Source organism: Pinus tabuliformis, chromosome 7 (assembly GCF_031772625.1).
Source record: "Pinus tabuliformis cultivar Carrire ecotype Pingquan chromosome 7, CPIR1, whole genome shotgun sequence".
NCBI classification, from domain to species: Eukaryota; Viridiplantae; Streptophyta; class Pinopsida; order Pinales; family Pinaceae; genus Pinus; species Pinus tabuliformis.
Window position 1 is genome coordinate 599,911,102 of NC_142293.1, and position 22,450 is coordinate 599,933,551.

The 22,450-nt window shown below is 38.4% G+C and overlaps 1 protein-coding gene across 1 annotated transcript in view; it reads right to left on the reverse strand.

Moving 5' to 3' along the window:
* Positions 1-6,210: 6,210 nt before the first annotated feature.
* Positions 6,211-22,450, reverse strand: part of LOC149248866 (uncharacterized) — an 89,689-nt gene continuing 73,449 nt past the window's right edge. Inside the window, exons 4-5 of the mRNA XM_089458572.1 lie at positions 7,796-7,923; positions 6,211-7,638 (exon numbers count right to left, since the gene is read on the reverse strand). Of these exons, the coding sequence (XP_089314698.1) occupies positions 6,454-7,638; positions 7,796-7,923 (1,313 nt within the window). The 3' untranslated portion in view covers positions 6,211-6,453. The remainder of the gene's footprint in view (positions 7,639-7,795; positions 7,924-22,450) is intronic.

Consider the following 22,450-nt stretch of genomic DNA (forward strand, 5'->3'; position numbering starts at 1 on the left):
TGAATCTAGATATATCTCAAGGTTTAGGTTGGTCAGATTTCATGTCACTTTCAAAAATTAATTTCTCCTTAACCGTGAGGAGTTAGAGGGCAAGCCATAGCTCATTGGAAAGGTCTCGGCAAGCACTACAAGATGGTGTAATCCATTCTTGTGTTTGTCTTTATCCAATCCACTAAAATCTTGATTTACATCCGGGGCTACTTAAGGCCCTTTGGCATAATGACAACTTTCTTCCAACAAATCTATGTTTATCACATGCAATGCTGCCAAGAAAAGCACCAAAAAAGTTTGGTATTTGGACAATGGATATAGAAATCCCATGACCACACAAGGGTATGTTTGCAAACCAGTGTTGCGAAAATCGCGATTTTTTCAAAAAATTGTGAGTTTCTCTGTGAAACGATTAAATCAGCTGATTAAAATGGTGATTTTATCATTTCGAAAAAATCGCGATCATATTCCAAAAAAATCGTTTTTTTTTTTTTTTTGCCGATGCTTACCAAGTTTTACTTTTCCCGGACCCTTGCCGATTTAATCCCGATCGCGATTATCACAACATTGTTGCAAACATTGATGAGTCCATCCAATCAGAAATGAAGTTGGGGAACAATAACAAAGTCCTCGTCATCGAGAATCAGAAAATGTTGTATCTCCATTACCAAGCAAGGTGAGAAAAAATGTATTACTAATGTTTACCTCATGCCCAGTTTAAAACACAATTTAATTTGCATCGAGCAGCTTGTAGACAAGGGTTATAGAGTTAGTTTTGAGAAAGATGCATGTATGCTTCATGACAAATGGATGTAATGACCTGGTTACGAAATCGCATATGAAAATAACCACATGTTTCCTTTGAAAATTCAAAAGAAATTAATGGTTTCATTTCAGGTTGTAATGAGCTGGTTGCATTCTTGAAAAGCTCCTTATTCACTTGGTAAATCGTGGAGGACAAGAGCTCCACTTGAGCTTATTCACTTTGTGTTACGTGGGCCAATTCAAATGCCCTCCCCGGGTAATAGCAAATATTTTATGACTTTCATTGATTATTTCAGCAGTAACACTAGTGTCTATTTCTTAAGCAAAAATCGGAAACTTCTGATACTTACAGCTAAGCAAAGCATGGGTGAAGAAACAAAGTGAGCATTATGTGAACGTCTATAAAATGGATAGAAAAGGTGAGCTTATTTCCAACGATTTTTTTTAATTTTTAATAGGCAAATGAAATTAAGAAGTAATTTATTAATAAATGTCTACCGAGGTCACAATTTTGCCCGAAAAGTCATTTTCATTGGAATTTGGCATTTCTTTTTCTTGAAAAAATCCAACCATAGTAGTGTTTAAATCGTTTTTTTGATGGTGGAATGGATTCAGCACCATCAAAAACCCCTGGGACACCCAAAATCCTTAAGCTTGAGAGCTGTAATTCAGATTTCCCAAATTTTCTGTTAGATTTGTGTCAAAATCTCGCCGGAATTCCCATTATTTTCCGAGCAAAATTGTAACCTCATTAGACTACTCTATTAATAAATATTCACAATAGTGAAAAGGTGTTGTTGAAAGAAAGCATCAAACAATAATAGAGATGGAAAGAAATATTTAAATCAAAGAATTTTACCAAGTGACTAGTAGGCTGCAGCAGTGGCTTGTCCTGTGTATTTATCGAATTGTTGCCCAACAGAAAGTGCTGAAAATAAAATTGCGAAGAAGCTGGGAGTAGAAGGAAACAAAGTGTGGCATATTTCAGAGTATTTTTTGGTGCATTGCACATGCACATGCACATGCTAGGGAAAAAGAGTGGATGATAAAGGTCAAAGAGTAATTTTTTGGTTTACAATGACCAATCCAAAGCACACAAGCTTTACATTCCACTCACAAAGGAAAATATAATCAGCAGAAGCTGCGCTCTGAGTATATTGACATGGAAAATTCAATGAAAATGGTTCATATGAATCTTCAATAATGACTAACAGCTCCAGCAATACAAATAGTGATGTTGCACATTCATCTACATCTCCAAATGCAATAAGACAGACCATTTCAACACCCAAGAAGATGAAAAGCTTGGAGGGCATTTATGAGGTAACACAAAATGAATAAAATGATGTGTTATTTGTTGATTTTACTTTATTTGCAGAGGCTGAACCATTACATTTTGAAGATACAGTGAAAGTAATGCATGTTGAAATTGATGCAATTGAGAAAATCAGAGTTGGGATCTAGTTTACCTTCCAGCAGGGAAGAATGTAATTGGTATTTAACGTATTTATAAAAAACCAAATACAGTGCAAATAGTGAGATTGTGAAACACAAGGCAAGGTTGGTTGAGATAGGGTATTCGCAACGGTGTGGAATAGACGGAACTTCTGCATCAGTAATAAGGTTGGACACATGAGAGCTATTGCAATAGCAACCCAGCATAATTGTAAAGTGTAACAGAGGGATCTAATATTGACATTTTTGAATGGAATCCTGGAAGAAGAGCTGTGTGGGAACAATCCCCTGGTTATGTGATTTATTGCCATGAAAACAGTCTATAAGCTGAAGACGGCATTAAATAGGCTGAAGCATGTGACCAGGGCTTTATATAGACGCATTGATTCATATTTTTTAAGCAATGTTTTCCATGAAGAGGAGCAGCGAACCAACTTTTACATCAAAGCAAACAAACAAGGTGAGATTTCAATAGTTTCCCTGTATGTAGATTACTTTCTTTATTAGTGTTAGCAGAATTTTGTCAATTAAAAAGTTCAGATCAGTGATAAAAAAGGATTTTGAGATGACAGATTTGGGTTTAATGAAAAATGTTCTCACTATTGACGTGAATCAAACAAATAATGGAATTTTTATATGTCAAACCAAGCATGCAAATGATGTATTAAAGAGGTTCAGAATGTTGAATATTAAACCAGCACCAACACCAGTCACAAGAAGTCAAAAACTGAGCAGCAATGATTGGAGCAACAACGTAGATCCAACCTTTTACAAAAGATTGGTTGGCAGCTTGATGTATTTGACAGCTACAAGGCCCCATATTGTGTGCAGTGAGTTTAATATCTAGGTTCACAGAAACTCCAAATGATACTCATCTACAAGCTGGGAGGAGAATTTTAAGATATCTCAATGGGACTAAGATGGTATTTTGCATGCACCAGCAGATGATTTCGATATAATTGTCTACATTGAAGGTGATTGGGAAGAGCACTTCTGCTTATGTTTACATTTTGGATCAAGCACAGCTTCCTGGACTTCCAAATAACAGCCCATTGTCACTCTTTCTACAGCTGAGGCTAAGTATGTGGCTGCAATTTCAGCAGATTTTCCGGAAATTAGGTTGAGAGATTTTATCAGAATTTAATCAGTAGCAAAATCAGTCCCAGTATTCCATGGATGAAGCAAGCACATTGGCATATGGTACCATTTTATAAGAGTAACTGGTCAGAAATGGAGAGATAAGTCTGGCACTTCACAGTTCGAATTAGCAGTTTACAAACATTTATATTAAAGGATTGGGAAAAGATGAACAATTCTGGGTAAAAATTGGGTGTGATAGCACTGAGAGAGCCAAGTTTGAACGAGAGAGTTGGAAAACGAAACTTTTCTCTCCCACATTGTGCTGCCAAATGAGGCCAAAATCCAAATATAAGCAAATAAAGATAAAATCACGGCATTTGTATTTCATGGCAGTCAACAAGTTTTTTATATTTATTGCACTGGAATGTTTAAAAGCATGTAGTAAGCCTTAGAATGGATTTAAAACGGAAGTCTGGTTTTACGTAGGATTTTCTTGAAATTGGTAAAAGCAATGGTGAATGATTATATATGCATGGAATATGTAGTGTTAAAGAAATAGATTTTGGCTGGAGGATTAAAGGAAAAAACCACAGCGATGGCTGTTTTGAAAGAATGTTTTATTCAATAAACCTTTTAATTTGTGTGTATTATAGAAGAGCCCAATCAACATAGTTCATTGTGTTAGTCTGAGGTTTAAGTTCAGCACTGTCAGTTTACAATTATTGCCTAATTTCTGCACACACAGCTTTCATGAGCTAGATCAATATCAACATTAACAATGGAGTTACCAATGCCAATGAACATTGACTTCAACGTCAATAGGACTTTCATCAACAAGACTTTCATTGACAGGTCCTAACATTGACTTCAAAGTCAATAGGACTTTCATCAATGAGACTTTCATTGACAGAGCCTTCATTGGTGAGATGGACATCAAATGGGACATCATCGATAGGATTTATATCAATTGTATCGATGTCCGCAGGAAGGCCATCAACAAGACTTCTATCGCTGGAACTTTCATCAACCCCCAATTTGGTGGTGATCACTTTGTCAGCCAACTCTTCGTCAACCAGTTTTATGTCAACCAACCCTTATGGCTTTATTGAACCTTCATAAGCCCAAACCCTTTTAGCCACCAAGAATCTTAGCCATTTTTCTCGGGTAGGTTCAGCCACTAGACATTGCACTCAGCACAAAAATAAACCATTGCTAGTAAAATTGCACAATTTACAATGTGTGTAAAAGGTCTCTTACAATAAGCAAAATTACTGCAGTAAATATAAACAACCAACCTAACAAGAACACCAACCAAGCTCTTCAACATCTTCCACTCAAGTTTAAGGTGGCCATGCAAAATGGCCATTTTTTGATCCCATGCTTTGTGGCAAATCAACCTACATCACCAAAATCTCAGGGCAGCTCCCCGCTCTAATACCATGATAAAGATATGGGTCAATAACCCAAGAGAAATCAAAGATTGCCACATAAAACCATAACCAGTCTTTAGTAGAGAAAACCCCCACAGAAAAACCTCAACTTTGAGTAATTGATTTCACTGCGTGATTTCAGAATGCCTATTACAACGGCATACAAAACCCCTTTATATCGTAATTAGCTTTAGAACAACTACCATATTGATTATGGACCACTAGACCGCCTCCTAACCACCATACTAATAAGGGACCACTAGGGCTACCTCTAACCTCCCCATATAAATAGAGCATTAGGTCCTTATAAAAATAGCATCAAAGACCACTAAATCAAGCTTAACCACCATTACACCAACAATTTATAGGTCTAATGTATACAGCTTGAGTGGGCCTAATGGTTAAGAGCATGTGTTTCCTCCTAAGAGGTCATAAGTTCAAAGCTAGAGGGGGGTAGAGTATGTATGCCTTCATAGATTTAATAGTCAAATCACTGCGCGGAGGTAGGTCCCTTGTCCCACAAACAAGGGGGTCTCATACACCAATTTGGTGTCTGGCTTGACAGTGACCTTAAAATTGAATAATAATCATAAAAAAACTCTTTTATTCATTTATAGCTTACCCCATTTGATTTTTATGACTTTTGACATCATTGTTTTATCTCTTACTTCCAAAGTTTCCATCTCCTTTTGATTTTTTCTACTCAAAAATTTTCCTTTACTAGTCATCCCTTGCAAAAGATTGGCAAGAGAGATTATTTCCTCCTTTTTCTAACTTCTTTAACTACAACGGTTGAAAAACTCAATTGCCTCTTTAATCCAAAATTCAAAATCTCCAAGCTCGGGAATTGTAGCTTCTTCCATGGAAACGGTTTTGCTCGATAAAACCCACACTCAGTTTTTCTTGTAAAGATGTCGAGCCCATTCCTATTGGGGCATAGGCTCATATGCTAACATTCTGACTTAATTAGGATGGGAATGATTATTGTAACTCTCTTTGTTCTGTGACGTGACATTCTGTTCCATTAAGTAAACAAAACAAATCTCAAAGAAATGAAACTTCTCAAGAATGCCAAAATCCAGTAGTTTATTTAAAAAAACGACCACCTGAATACCTGTATCAACCAACCTGCAATTATTGTCAAATGATCAGGTTAATGAAATATGAATTAATACCAAAACTCAACCATCAATCACTTCTATCTTGCAGAAATCAGCTCCCACACAAACAAAATCTCCAGTCAAAGTATGACAATATATTTTCGATTTATTAAATAATAGATCTAAAGCAATCAAAACAAACATATGTATGTGAAAAATATGTAGATTTGCATCCTCACCTTAAACAATACTTGGGAAGGTGCAGGAACTGACAGACGTTGGTCTGCAATAGAATCGAACTACTCCGAATAATTATGTAATCATTTCACTGGATCTAAGGGTTAATATTTGTATTCAAATCCATGAATGGCTTATGAGGCATCCATGCATTGATCCACCATTATCGCGTCAGTTTAACCACCTATTGACGGAAGCACATTGGAAAATGGTTATAACTTTTCACAACCTAGTACATGTGCTCACCCCTGTCCATACAAAGGATCATTAGAATCCAGTCCACATCCAAAAATTTATAACTGGGGTGTATATACAATTTATATCTATTTTCATTATACTTGGATTTAGCATACAAAAGCTATACAACCTAAATTTGAATTCAAATGAGTGCAAAATTATAGTGCTAAAAGCTTAGCAAGATCATCTACAGGCAATGTTCCAAGAGGTAAAGACTCTGAGAATGGAGAGATTTCTTCAATTTCTTCACCATATATGTCATTAGATAAAAAATTTCCTGTGCATAACTTGCTTTCTTCATCCTGAGGATTGTTCTTTTGATGACTCGGCCTGGTTTTTGTTTGCTTGAAATCTTGTCCCATAGGGAGCATTTGTCCAAAATCATTGGACTTTTCTGGAGCAGACTCCAGATCTAAACTTGATCCATCCAACAATAAGGCTAACCTTGATTCTATTGCTTGCTGCCATAAGAGTTCAATGCTTTGAGCAGTTTTATTGCATCCATTGGCCTCTGTATCAACCAGAGTTTTGTTTCCAAACAAATTATCACTTTGATGCATCATCTTCTGTTTCGCATCAATCTGTGATAATAAATGAACACTGCCATCCTTGATACATTCCATACTTTTAGTATTTGAAATGATGACACCTGTTGTTGAAGAAGGTAATGATTCGGATGATGTGTTCAAGGAATTAGCAACACCAGCAGTTGAGGAATCACAACCTACATATTCAAAAGATGGACAGGTATTTCTGGACCTCAATCCTGTGTCTGAAGCACATTCAAGTTCACTTGCCTTTAACATTTCTCTAGTCTTAGAAAATGGTGCTGTACATGTAGAACCAGACATAGATAGCATACTATGACTGGAATAGTCTGCCTCTAAACCTGTTTCTGCTTCGGAAGTATCTGTGCCATTACCATTACGTGTTTGAACATTTATTTTCTGCTTAAAGGCATCCTCATTTTCACCCAGTTTAACTAACTCTTTGCATTGCACTGAAAAAGATGACTTTTCCAATTCTTCTTGTAAAGATCCGTTATGTTCACTAGTCACAATTACACCTTCATGAGAAACATCCTTGGATAATGTAACAACGTTGTGCTTCAGTGATCCTGTCTCTAAAGAGGTTGTCAATTCCCCAGTTCCAGAGAATAATTTCTTACCAGATGATTGAATAACAAAGACTTCAGAATCAGTAGAATTATCTCTACTAACTTCACTAGCAGACTTAGAAGAAACCAGGGCTCGCTCTTCAGAATTATTAGGTGTGTATTCTCTACCTCTCCACATTAATATATGCTCTTTATCAAACGAAAGCAACACACAAGGAACCAGTTCCTGTTTTCAACATTTGAAGATTAATTATCAATTCACTGTAAGAACAAAAAAGCTCAAACATACAAATTAAGACCTCTCAAACAGGCATTGTAGATTGAACTTTAGTTCACAGCGTTAAAATTTCTTTAAGAAGACTCTAGCCATAATATTCACAAACCTTAAGTTTGGCACCTATCCTTTTGTAATCACTAGGTTTCATTCCTCGGCAATTTATCCGCACCAGATCACATTCTTCAAAAGCCTCTCTGACATTTTTGACAAGATTAAAGTAGACACCATTTTTTCCTGTATGCAAAAGTCAGAAAATTTATCATTGCTTTCTTTTCTCTTCACAACCTGAGGAAAACAATTAAAATGTGAACAAATAAGGAAAATCCTTTCCACAAAATCCATGTATAGATGATCATTTTTTAACAATAACACACCCACTCCCTATCAGTCCCATTTATGATTTTCCCTTTCCCAATCCCTCGGTAACTCTTCCTAGAAAACCCCTCCAAGGGGAAAACCCAGAAAATTCTTCTCTTCTTATAGAATCAGATCAAATGAGGAATCCAAGACCCAAACAACAAGACCAAGACCTTCAACAAGACCCAAGTCATGTTAATTTTGGCAGCTCAGTGACAAACTCCAACCATGGCACTAGATTCCTCTTTTCGAGAAGACCAATTTTGACTATTGAAGCACTCAATTTGGATAAGGGAAAGTGTACTTATGAAGAAAAGCCCACATATGCACATTTGATCGGTCAGCCCTAAAGCAAATTGGACACCCTTGGAAGGCTGTAAATACAAGTGACCTCAACCTCATTTGCACATCATCTTGGATCATTCTTCTATTCTCTTTCTTGGTTTTGGCTCGCACAGGAACCGCCAACGGTGAACAGGAACTACGAAGGGTGAACAGGAACTGCGAAGGATGAACAAGAACTGCGGAGGTTGAACAGGAACTATAAAAGGTGAATAGGAACTGTGAAGGATGAACAGGAACTACAAAGGTTGAACAAGAACTCTGAAGGATGAACAGGAAGTACGCGGATATCTTTGATTGCATTATCTTGACTATTGGCACATATTTTGGATATTGGTTGGTAGATTTGTTGAACAAGTCAAAACTTTGACTTTGATTATTATTTATGGATTTGGGCTCATTTTACTCTTTGCTGAACATTTTATGACAATCTAATAGAAGAATAATTTCAAAGGGTTTTCCCCATAGTGGGTTTTGCCTTGGTCTCCGACCAATCTTGGTTTTTCTTCTATTGTTCCTTTATGTTCCGCTGCATTGATGATGATGTTGTTATTTCTACATAATTGCATATGTTGCTAAATAATGTTATAAATCTGAATAATGATATGATGCTATGGGGTGAATTTAATGTGTAAATGAAGAAATGCAATTATCAAAACAAAGAATAATATAGCCCTAAGAAAAATTAACATGGTATCAGAGTTGGGCTGAAGAAAAGTCATTAAAGATCACCCTTATGAAGACACCTTTGATGGATGCAAGATAATATGGAGGAAACCTAAAAGAATACTAGGGTTTGAAGGAAACTCTAGTCAATTTGGTTATTAGGGTTTGATGGATACTATGAGGTTAGGGTTTGGAAGAAACCTTGGTTTATGGCAAAGATTTGAATATGCAATCTACAAATCCTAGCATGATCAATGTGAAGATGTTCAAGCACTTGTAACAGATTTGATGAAGCCCTAGATGGGATAGTCTCTATTAGGGCTCGGTTATTGATGAAGTTGATATAGAAAATCCACGAAATTCTGATCTACTAATATGAGTGATCTAAAATATAATTTCTTCTCATATAAACACAGAATTTAACTACTAAACTTTGCAGCAGAATAGGAATGAAAATAAAGACAATTCAAGACAGAATTTCTAGGGAATCCAACTAGGAAAACCCTCTGCTTGTTGAGAATATTATTGATAGAAGCCGAGGAATGATCTCTTACAAAACAACTTTGTATTCAATAAAGAATACACCCTTCTCCTTGGCTTGCCTAGGCTTGAAAAACAGGCTTGTTGTAGCATGATCTGCTCCATAAATCCTTGCGCAATAGGAGCTCCTATTAAATAGGAATTTCCTCTTATTTCTATGCGCACTACCCAAGCGAAATTTTCCTCACAATAATTATGTGCACAAGTTTCTCTTGCACACTCTTCCTCACAAGCTCACACACAACCTTGTGCGTACTCCTATTGCTTTGTCTCACCAACCCATGCTCACAAAACAATGTGTAACAATGTGCCTTTGCTCCTCCTTTTAAAGCAATTTGAATGGCCAAATTTGGTGAGTTTCTAATTAAGGAGTTTTCTTTTGTGATTGTTTGAGTTAGCATGAGTTAACTACTCATGCAACTCATCCTATCTCTTGAGACTCAACCACAAGTTCTTTTCCTCAATTAACTTGCGCTAGAACACTGATAACTTGGCCTTCCACTTTGACACATCAGTTAACTGCTTCATGAACACTTCCTAATTTTAGTAATTCGCCCTAAATTTTAGGAACTTGTCCTACTTTTTAGGAATTAGTTCCTAACTCATAGGAACTCGTGCATGCTTAAGGAGAAACTCGTTGAGGCTCCTTGAATTAAGGCACAAAACAAAGAACCCATTCTTGCTACAATTTTCAACACTCCCTCTTAGCGAGGAAGGTGTTCCTGGAAGAACCTCATCCACCTGGTTGTCTCCTACCAAGTTCTCTGCTGCTGCAGCTGCTCCCTCTAAACTAGAAGGTTTCCCGGCTTTCTTTTGCAAAACCTGCTTTGAAGACCTGTTATTTCCCACCATGCTTTGCTAGTCCACAATCTGCCACTATCAATGATCACAGCTCCTTTTGTGTCTCTGAACTTTGGCTCACTGATTTGCCCACTAGCAGGCCTCTAGCTCCACTAAGAAGTCTACTCATTGGGTCTTTTGGATCTTCCCTCTTATCAGTGGCTTTCCATCTGCAACCCATTGAACTAGGGCTCCACAATTCTACCTCTTAACAGCTCATTAGTCCTCCAATGATAATTGTACATGAGGACTTCAAGGACTGCCCACTTGTCAAGATTTTGGCTGCTCCATAATGCTGATCCTTGAGCACCCAAATCTGCCCTGTCACTTTGACACATCAGCCCTATTGTCACTCTCCTCAGGGCCCCCAAAACTGCCCACACATAGTGAACTCTTTCACTGATCTAGGGCTTGCAAATCAGCCACTAACAGTCCATACACTTACTGTTCTTAGGCTGCTTCAGAAGTTCTTCTCCTATGATGTGTTGCTCTCAACTTGTGTTGGTCTTTATTCTGTTCTTTGCTCTGATACCATGTAGAAAATCCACGAAATTCTGATCTGCTAATATGAGTGATCTGAAATATAATTTCTTCTCATATAAACACAGAATTTCTCTACTAAACTTTGCAGCGGAATAGGAACAGAAATAAACACAATTCACACAATTCAAGACACAGAATTTCTAGGGAACCCAACTGGGAAAACCCTCTTCTTGTTGAGAATATTATTGATAGAAACTGAGGAATGATCTCTTACAATACAACTTTGTTTTCAATAGAGAATACACCCTTCTCCCTACCTTGCCTAGGCTTGAAAAACACGCTTGTTGTAGCCTGATCTACTCCCTTAATCCTTGTGTAATAGGTGCTCCTATTAAATAGGAATTTCCTCCTATTTCTATGCGCACTACCCAAGGGAACTCTTCCTCACAATAATTTTGTGCACAAGTTTCTCTTGCACACTCTTCCTCACAAGCTCACACACAACCTTGTGCGTACTCCTATTGCTTTGTCTCACCAGCCCATGCTCACAAAACAATGAGTAATAATGTGCCTTCTCTCCTTTTAAAGCAATTCAAATGGCCAAATTTGGTGAGTTTCTAATTAAGGAGTTTGCTTTTGTGATTGTTTGAGTTAGTATGAGTTAACTACTCATGCAACTCGTCCTATCTCTTGAGACTCAACCACAAGTTCTTTTTCTCAATTAACTGTTTCATGAACACTTTCTAAATTTTAGGAATTCGCCCTAAATTTTAGGAACTCGTCCTACTTTTTAGGAATTAGCTCCTAACTCATAGGAACATGTGCATGCTCAAGGAGAAACTCGTTGAGGCTCCTTGAATTAAGGCACAAAACATGGAACCCGTTCTCACTACAATTTTCAACATATGATGATTATATTGAAGGCAACAATGTTATATGGACAATGGATAGTCATGACTCTTGAAGGCTGGTTCAAGAGGGAGATGATCACCTCTCATTGAAGATGAGTACTGTTTGATTTATGTTACTTCTTTATGTCTTTAATTTTGTTTATATTTATTGATTTGATCATTGGTTATGCTTCCTACATGTATATTTGAGTATTTGATACTTCTAACCTCCTGATGAGATGTGATAAGTGGATCCTTCTTGAAGATCATCTGAGGTGCAAGAAAAGATGGCTAGTGCAAGAAGAGAAGAGCTAGTGCTGGAAAAGGAAAAGAGGCACCTGATGATAAGTAGACAAAGTGCTCCAACTGCCAATAAGAAGGTGCACAGGTATCTGAATACAAGAAGGTATGTATGGTGTATTGTTTCAAGTTATGTTTCAACTGCAATATTGGAAGGCAAGGTAAGCCCTAAGGTATGATGAATATCACATTCACAAATGGTTCATACATGTATATGAAAATAAGTTTGATTCATGGTACTCATGATGAGATGGTGCACTTGGTGAACAAATATCACATTCACAAATGGTTCATACATGTATATGAAAATAAGTTTGATTCATGGTACTCATGATGAGATGGTGCACTTGGTATTGAACAAATATCTTACATTATATTAAGTCATAGCAAAGCTACCTAGAAACATTAATTTTTGAGATATTGGTATACTTGATATTTGGCTAACATCTATCATTTTTAGACATGATGGATCTCCTGATCCCATAAAGAAGGCTAGCACATTGATTCTTATATATGGTAGCTTGATACTATTGATAGTGTTTGTAACAAGCATGGTAACCATGATGATAGAAGTATAACAATAAGATTGATATTCATGATCTTCTTGTTAATATTTTGATAAGCTTAGTGAATAGGACAATGTGATAAATCCGAAAGCTTTGTCCTGATGATTGAATAATATCATAAATAAATGATGTACTAATTATAACCTTTGAAGTATGATGATAAACCTGTCAGTTGCCCTAATCATATGACTCTAACTCTTGATGAAAATTTTGATGTCATGTTCATATGTGATGATGAAAATCTAACGGAAAAGTCAATCCCCAAGATGGCAGAGACAGTGAGAAATGAAGAAAATTGAGGTGAGACCTCAAAAATAAAAACTACTAAAAAAGAAGTATAAAGTCAAAAGGAAGGGTCAGAAGGCGGAGAGGAACACAATTCCTCAAATATGGAGTCCAAATTAGCAAAGAAACCTAATGTAGAACTGCATGGAGAATTTGGGAAGATTCAACCCCCAACTTTTGATGGGGAAAAGGAAGAGGTCGTCGAAGCTTGGCTGTTGAATATTAATATTTATTTCCAAGCATATGATTATTCCACTGAGTTAAAGGCCAAGTTGGCCAACTATCAGTTGTAAGGAAAGGCCCCCTTGTGGTGGGAGGAGATGAGAATAGTTCATAATCTAGAAAGAAAGGTGGTTGAATGTGAGGAATTTCAACAATTGTTTAAAGAAAAATCTCTGAAAAAATATCAGTTGATGCTAACATGTTATGACCATGATGGATATATGTTTTACAACCTGATATACTTGGATTTCATGATCTAAAAATTCTTTTGATGCTTGACAGTATTATAGACAGGTTGATGACTTCAACGATGATGACTAAAGTGGTTGCTCATTAAGAGGGAGAAATTCTTCATAAGACCCCTACACCTATTACCATTTGCATTAAATGTATAGAAGATTTTTTATTGATATCTAATGTTGTACAGACAGTTCTGAAAAGAAAGGGTTTCTCTTAGTTTAAGCCCCGACTGCATGAAAGAAGGCTCAAGGGTGCGGTTATAGCATCCCAACCGCACAAAAGAAAGTCTATGGGTGCAGTTATGCATGTAGGTCACAAAACTAAAGCTTTATGCATAAAATCAGAAGTGCACCTGAAGTATGACAATCCTACAGACATGGAGCAGAGAATAGAATGACCTATGAGTAGGGAAGTTTGAATATTTTACTTACTATAGAGAATGTGAATGTGTTGACTAAACTTGTGTTTGCAGGTGACCGAAATATGCATATCAATATGTCATTTTGATTTAACCATTGAAGCTAGTGTATAATAGTATTTGATAACAGTTGCAAGGGTTTGACAAGATTTAGCAGATTGATACAGATGAGCAATGTTTGGAGTTTTGACATGATGTTTGATGATTCATAGATATGTTTTGGGCTATGCACTGATTAAACTCATTATGATAACAAATTAGGGATTTTACTTGATGAGTAATGATTTGACTTGATAACTGAGGATTTGCCTTGATGACAGTACTATGTGGGCATAGTGACTTTGTTAAAATTGGAAACTAGGGCCAAATTCCACCTTAGTACAACTCATTTGAAGGAGATAATGATTGCATTTGATTCCTCTTTTCAAGAGGTCCAATATTGATACAAAGATCATCTCATTCGGACAAGCAAAGGTGTAATTTTGAATTTATACCCACATATGTGCAAATTGTTCAGGTCAGCCTCATCATCATGTAGGCTCTATTGATTTCTGTAGCATCGGATGTGCTTTAGCCTCTAGATTTTGCAAAGAGGCTAAGACACATGCATTCTCCAATACCCAGAAATCGTTTGGGAAAAATCTACCTAGAGATGATTTAATTAAAATAATTAACTTTTTTAAATGGTTCCCTAAGTCTAAACTTAGCAAATTTGGTTAATTAAAGGGTATTAATTAAATCTGGTGCGAATCTTCTAGAAGAAGACGAGGATCAACTCCCAGTTAATCTTAGCCGTTGATTATGTTTTAATCTTGGCCGTTGGTGCTCTAACGAGAGATTATAAGGAGTTCGATGGGCACTTGGAGAACACACTTGTGAAGTTCGATTTTGTTGGGAAGTCGATTGCATGTATAGCCACTGTGAGTTGCCGAAAGTGAATCAGTAAAGTTGAAGCAGTGAGAGAGGGGTAGGGATAGTAGACCGGAGGAGAGTTTTTCCAGATTCGCGGAGTGCAAGGCAGAGAAGGCAGAGAGAGATTCAGAGAAGCAGCGCAGTTCCACGAAGAGATAACGCAGTGCTTCAGAGGGAGTCTGAAATTCTTTTGAGAAACAGTGTAGATCTAGTGTCGGAAACCGGAGTGTGAGACCAGAGGGTCAGAGGATCAAGTTTCCAGCCAACAAAAGATCAGAGGAGGAGGTGACGCAGTGCCTAGACGTTGTGGCGCAAATCTGCGTATGCTGACGCAGAGGCAGTGTGGGGTTAGCCATCCAGAGCCCGGATTAGATTCAGATTGCCAGTGACAATGTGAGATTTTTCTCACTACCTCTTTGCCAGTTTATTCTCTATATCAGATTGCCAGTTTGGGCATCTAAAGATTTGTACTCAGATTACTACTGCATAATAATTAAAACCCTCGGTTGTTGCACTAGTTTTCCCACATTGGGTTTTTTCAGGGACGTTGGTCCAAAACCAACGGTGTAATTGTGTGTGTGTTTATTTCTCTCTTGTGCAGCATTTTGTTTCCACAGTATTTTATGTTGTGAAGGCTGCAGTAGATTTTATTTCAATGTTTACTGTGTAACACTGTAAATAACTTGATTCAGAAATTAACAAGTAGGAGAAATCTAATCAGTAGTTGCTATAGGGATTTAGATTTTCGAATTTTCACATGGTATCAGAGCACAAATCGTCAGCCGAAGAGCTTAAAGCAGAAAGGAAGAAGGAGGTTCAAATTTCTGCCTTGGCAGTAGTTCGAAACCCCAAACGCAGCGCAGTCATTGGGCCAAGGAGGTCGAGTTTTGAGGAAAGATCAATTTTTCTGAGTGAGTTGACAGAGAAATGCGATTTTCCAGATCAAATCTTTCCAGAGGCAGAAGGGAGCAGCGTATTTTTTTCCTTGTAGAGCAGATCTTCAGCTGGGACGCAGTTATTTTGCAACAGTTGCTGGCAGAATAGCATCAGAACGAGAGAAGAGCACACACCAAGGGAATTCCTTTCTCAGAGGACTTCTAGCCAAGAAGTTTGAATCTTCCTAGCAGAGCAGCAGTAGTTGTGTGCGGGATTTCTCACTCCATAAGTGAGTGCGGATAGCTGGGCAGCAGCTACACAAAGGAGAAGAGGAAGCAGTTCGAATTTTTTTCAGGAGAGATGGCATCAGCTGGGTTGAGAGATCAAGATCGGTTGGACGAAGCCTCCAACTATGTGATTTGGAAGGCTAGGATTTCCTACCTTCTAGATGAGCATGATCTCAAAACTTATGTCGATAGTGCGGTAGCTATACCCATCGATGCAGATCCACTCAAGAAGTACAAGAAGGAGATGGCGAGAGCTAAGAGGTTTATTCTCGACGAGGTTCGAGATCATGTGGTATCTCACATAGCTGGCAAGAATACTGCCCATCAGATGTGGGAAGCACTAGCTACGTTATACGAAGGATCTTTCAAGCAGCGGAATATGTATCTTGAGGAGAAGTTGAGATGCATGAGAGGATGTAGAAAGGGGAGCATGTAGTCTCGTTCATTACTAGGCTTCAGGATGTCTGGGATCAACTGGCTTCAGTAGGATCAGTGCCCCAGCCTACAGAGTTTGTACAATTAGCATTGAACAACGTTTCTGAAGATTGGCAAGTTTTCATCCAGAGTATCCTGGGCAGAGAAAAACTGCCAGATTGGGAACGTGTGTGGGCTAATCTGCAGCAAGAGGAAATGAGGCGTGATCTAGTGAAGGTCACCGTTAGTGGCAGCAGTAGCAGTAGTGGGTCAAAGCAAGTGAAGGAAGAGGAGGACGTGGCCCTTGCATCAAAGGGGTAGCAAGAGCGCAGAAGAAAGAAGGACATTTCAAAGATCAAGTGCTTCAGGTGTGGTGAGTTGGGCCACTACAACACTTAGTGTCCTCCAGATTAGAGGAAGAGTTTGCCATGATCGTCAAGATGCCTCCAGGGGTGAGGCAGGGTGATCTGGAGTTGTAGCCCCAGAGAGCTACAGGATGGGTAGGATTCTTGAGAAGGTCCACCTCATGAATCAGCACCTTGCTACGGGAGACCAAGACATGCAGTAGCAGGATGGATCAGTGACAGTTGGTGCAGTTAGGTGCCAGAGTGACAGATGCAATAGCTAGTAGCAGGTCAGAGATTGAGCAACATAGAGCAGAGTTGGCAGCAGTATAGTTGGCACAATGCTACAGTTGGCACAATGCAGAGTTAGTAGCAGCGTAGAGGTTTCAGGGACAGCGCAGAGGCTAGCAACAGTCAGAACTCAGATGATGGATGCATCATACTGACCACAGTTGGTTCAGTATTTTGGATGCTTTTCCGTTGCAGTTGTTGTAGTTGCAGTAGCAACAGATGGAGAAGGTTGCAGTGTTGGACGCAGTTCAGCAGGGCCAGCTGCAACACGGATGCAACAATCTAAGTTGCGCAGTGGTTGGTGGGCAACAGCAGCCAGACATCAACAACGCAACAGGAGATAGTGCAGAGATAGAGTGATGCTTCAGTGGGTTGCAACACTAAAGCACATTCCTCGCTAAGAAGGAGTGTTGATTTCTGTAGCATCGAACGTGCTCTAGCCTCGAGATTTTGCAGAGAGGCTAAGACACATGCATTCTCCAATACCCAGAAAGCGATTGGGAAAATTCCACCTAGAGATGATTTAATTAAAATAATTAACATTTTTAAATGGTTCCCTAAGTCTAAACTTGGGAAATGTTGTTAATTAAAGGAGTATTAATTAAATCTGGTGTGAATCTTCTAGAAGAAGACAAGGATCAACTCCTAGTTAATCTTAGTTGTTGATTATGTTTTAATCTTGGTCGTTGGTGCTCCAACGAGAGATTATAAGGAGTTTGATTGGCACTTGGAGAACACACTTGTGCAGTTTGATTTTGCTAGGAAGTCAATTTCCTATGTAGTAGTTGTGAGTTGCCGAAAGTGATTCAGTAAAGTCGAAGTAGTGAGAGGGGCAGGGATAGTAGATTGGAGAAGAGTTTTTCCAGATCTGTGGAGTGCAAGGCAAAGAAGGCAGAGAGAGGTTCAGAGAAGCAGCGTAGTGCCATGCAGAGGCAACGTAGTTCTTCAGAGGGAGTCCGAAATTCTGCTGAGGAGCAGTCGAGATCTAGTGTCGGAAGCCGGGGTGTGAGACCGGAGGGCCAGAGGGTCAAATTTCCAGACAGCAGAAGATCAAAGGAGGAGGTGACACAGTACCTAGAGGCTGTGACACAGATCTACGTAGGCTGACATAGAGGCAGCGTGGGGCTAGCCATCCAGAGCCCGAATCAGATTCGGATCACTAGTGATAGTGTGAGATTTTTCTCACTACCTCTTTGCCAGTTTATTCTTTGTATCAAATTGTCAGCTTGGGCATCTAAAGATTTGTACTCAAATTATCACTGCATAATAATTAAAACCCTCAGCTCCTGCACCACTTTTCCCACGCTGGGTTTTTCCGGGGACATTTGTCCAAAAACAACGATGTAATTGTGTGTGTTTATTTCTCTCCTATGCAATACTTTGTTTCCGCAGTATTTTATGTTGTGAAGGTTGCAGTAGATCTTATTTCGATGTTTACTATGTAACACTGTAAATAACTTGATTCATAAATTAACAAGTAGGAGAAATCTAATCAGTTGTTGCAATAGGGATTCCGATTTCCGAATTTTCACAGGCTCAAGAAGCCCAATGGATGTGTTTCTTCACCCACAACGAATTGTATAAATACAACAGACCTCACACCTCATTTTGCATATTCATCACTCACACATTCATCTCTTTCTTCATATGATCGGTTCATACAACATTGGGCAGCTTCTCTCTCTCACACGTGTGGTAAGGAGGACGAGTTTCTGGGCAGAATTGCAAACCGAAATTTCAAAGTTTTGGGACAAGTTCAACCAGCGTTGACCGAGGACTTGCTGGCCGAGTTTGACTACGTTTTTGGGGTCTATTGACCACTCCGTGTCAACTACCCTAGAGCAGTACACATTTTCTTGAGGAATTCCATCATGCTCGAGCATTCAAATCATCCTGGATTCATCATTATCAGTCGCCAGTTTGTTAAAGTTGTAAACCCATTCTACAAGTTTGTAATGTAAATGATCTTAGTATGACCATTAATGTATGTTTTTCTTCTCACTGATTCATCTGTGTTTCTAAACACAGATGATCGACAGAGTTTTTCGCTCCAGCCTCACCCCAAAGCTAGGGTGGATTTTGTCGTCAAGATCTTAGGTGAGTCCTAGTGTTCTAATTGAGTCTTCTGTAAAAGTGATTTGGGAATAATTTTAGCTAATTGGCTAAATTATTTTATTACAAATCACTTGGTCTACTAAATCATATTGAGTCGCAAAATTGGGTAAAAAAATTGAGGGTCTATAACGAACAAGTTTTCCCCCTTTGAGAATTGAAATGTAATTAATAATTATCTTATATAAATAATATTTTAGCACCATGGCTAAAATATTAGGGGGGTTGGAAAAAATTATTAATCCCCTCATGTGTCATTTAATTAAATTGTCTGAGAAAGATAAATTAAAATCCCAAGCGAGAAATTTAATTAATTGGAGTCAAAATTAAAATCCTAGGGAAAATAAATTCTCTAAAAGAAAAAATTTGTGGGTCCTGGAGAAATTAATTTTTGGAAGTCCCCCACCAAGGGAATATTGAAAATTTCAATAAATTTTGAACCCTTGGGCCTTGCTGGTTAAGTCAAAGTCAATTTTTTGAGGAAATTAACTCAAAATAATTAATTTTGAGCTAATTAAAAATGAATTAAAAGAGAATTCGAAAATTCTTCAAAAATAAAGATTTTCGACGGTGGAAATTAAAAGATAATTAAATCTTTATCAACGGTTGAGATTACTTTGACAGGGATCAAGCCAACTAGCCGTTTGGAGAATTTATCTACAAAGTAGAAGCCATTTGCTTCTAAAATCATTCGATCTTTGAATCGTGTACTAGCTCTCGAAGCTCTCATAATTTTTTTGCATTTTCCCAAGGTAAAATTCTCGTGCCTCTTGTTTGGTTCTCTTTATGATCCTACTAGCATTTTGTTCCACTGTTGAGATCTATTTGTAATTGCTTTATGAAGAATGTGAATACAAGAAAGATTAATATAAAAAAACATAAAAAGTAATTAACAGATTAGGAGATCTTTGAAAAATCAACAACCCTAACCCTAATCGCAAAGTGATTGACAATCAAGATTAGATCTTGCCTCACTTGAGATCAAAGGCTAAGATTAAAACAAAATCATTAAAGTAAATTACTTTACTTTTCCTAAGATTCTATTAGCTCAATAAGCCAACATATTAATATGTGATTTTTCCTAAGTTAAACTCAAGCTAAGTTACATCAACAACTTGCTCAACCTAGGGCAAGTGTTCTATGGAGATGTCGGCGACTTTTGCACGCCTAGACACAAGGCCTTTTCAGAAGTACCTGGTTGAGCTACAAACTTCAACACTCCCTCTTAGCGAGGGAGGTACTTATGGAAGAACCCCCTCCACCTGGATTTGTCTCCAATCCCACTATTGCCACACAATCTAGCAGGGGTCCTAGTTGGGGTACCTAAGAGGCAACTACTAGACCAAATGACAACAATGGGACAAAGACCTACTGTCACCTCAGTCAATGTCCCTTGCTCTTTACGGACCTTCACTGATGGGAGGAGTCTCAGTATGAAGAAAATCACCTAAAATGATGAGATCAATGACAAGATATAAAGTGATTTCCAAGGCCCATTCAAGGAGAGGCTCAATTAGGACTCAATGCTTCAAGAGAAGCTAGGGGCTCTCCACGAAAGACTTGTGACGAAGACCTATACCTAGGGCTAGGGATATTCACTAATAATGAGTATGCCTAGGATCAAGTCTTCTAATTTGAGGCAAAACCTCTCTAGGCGCTTTTCAAGATAATTCTTCTTCAAATAGGGCTTTCACTCCAATAGAGAGATCTAGAAAGGAATCCAATCTAGACCTAGTGTTTTTGAGTAAGCATGGGAGGAAGTCCTTCAATATGATCACTAGGTCAAGCAAGGATAGGCAAAGGGTCAAGGATGATTGATCCCTCAAAGCTTTAAGTGCAAACAACCCTTTAGAAGACCACCAACCTATGATGTTGAAGATAAGCTTCCAAGTTAGAGCTAGGGCTTGAGTTTTCTTGCAAACCAACCATGGGATTTCAGCCAAACCTGGAGGATTAGTAGAGGAGACACCAGTTCAATTCCCTGTCCAAACGAATTTGAAAAATTGTCCCTCTAATGGATTTTGCAGGCAGCCCTAGCTAGGCGATCTAGGATGGGAGGACGAAAAATTTAGAGGAGAAAAAGAGAAGGATAAAGAGGGTGACCACCAAATTTGCTTGGACTAGTGCCTTACCCTTGGGCTATGGAGTCTAGGTGATTCAAAATTCAGCTAAAATTTGTCTTCAAAGAGGCTAAATTGTGATGCCCTAGCAATCACACTTTAGCATTTACCCACCCAAGATCAATGGACTTTCATGGAAGAAAAACAAATTTTAATCCACTATGAACATTCATCTACTTGTTATTCAATGAGTAACATGCACAAATTTGCAATCTAACAATATTTTCAATGATATTCAATATTTAGGGCACAAGAAGAACTAGCTAGTTGCAAAATTTCCACATATTAGACATTATTACATGAAAAACTTTCAACAAAAGCACTTACAAGATAAGAAGAGATATATCCAATTTGAGATCAAGATAGTGGCTCCAAGAAAGAACAAGATATCCAAGTGTGATGATGATGTTTGATTCAAATGAGGCTTAGCTTTATTTATATGAGCCTCTTCTAATTCAAATTATCCTAAGATGTCCCTAAAAATATTTTAATGTGCAAAATAACATAACTTTGGTGACAAGCCCACCAAATAGCTCATAAAGTGTAGAATAAGCCATCTAAGATGAAGTTGAAATGATGAAGCAATGGTGTAGGAGGGTCGTTGTAAGGCCTAATCGAGTCCTCAAGGTGTCATGATGAAGAAGAGGGCTCCGTGAACGATGGCCAAGGGGGTGGCCCCTTCATCTCCAAGTAAAACATCATGTGTTGCTCCAAAGTGGCTATGGGGCACAAGTAATGGTCTCATGGGTCTCTTGATGAAGAATAAACCTGTAGACTGCTCCAAATGAGGGCACGGAAGATGGTGCTTGCCCTCCCATGTCTCAAGGATGAGACAAACCTCCTTTGGGCCTCAGATCAGCTGCCAAACCCTGTATACAATGCTAAGTCAGTTGGGGGCACTGCTAGTCCAAGTGCATCATCTCGCATATAATGTGGGGCAATGAACAAGTTGTTGAAGGTGCTAAGGTTGCCCATGGCATGAGATAATGCTCTGTCACATGATGGAAACCCGTGGATCTCAACGCTTCCCCTACAAGTGTCAATATGATCCTCTAGTGGGCTTGGGCCCCAGTTAAGTTGCCCATCCCATGATAAACCCACTTGCCAATCATGTATAAGATCCAATGCGTCTCCACACCTTTAGATACAATATTTCATTAGTGAAATTGAGTGAATAAGCTTGTTAATCAAGGGCAGAAATGAAGACTTGATAGTGGGTTTCCTTTCCCGATTTGGTGCTTTGAGCATGTAATGGT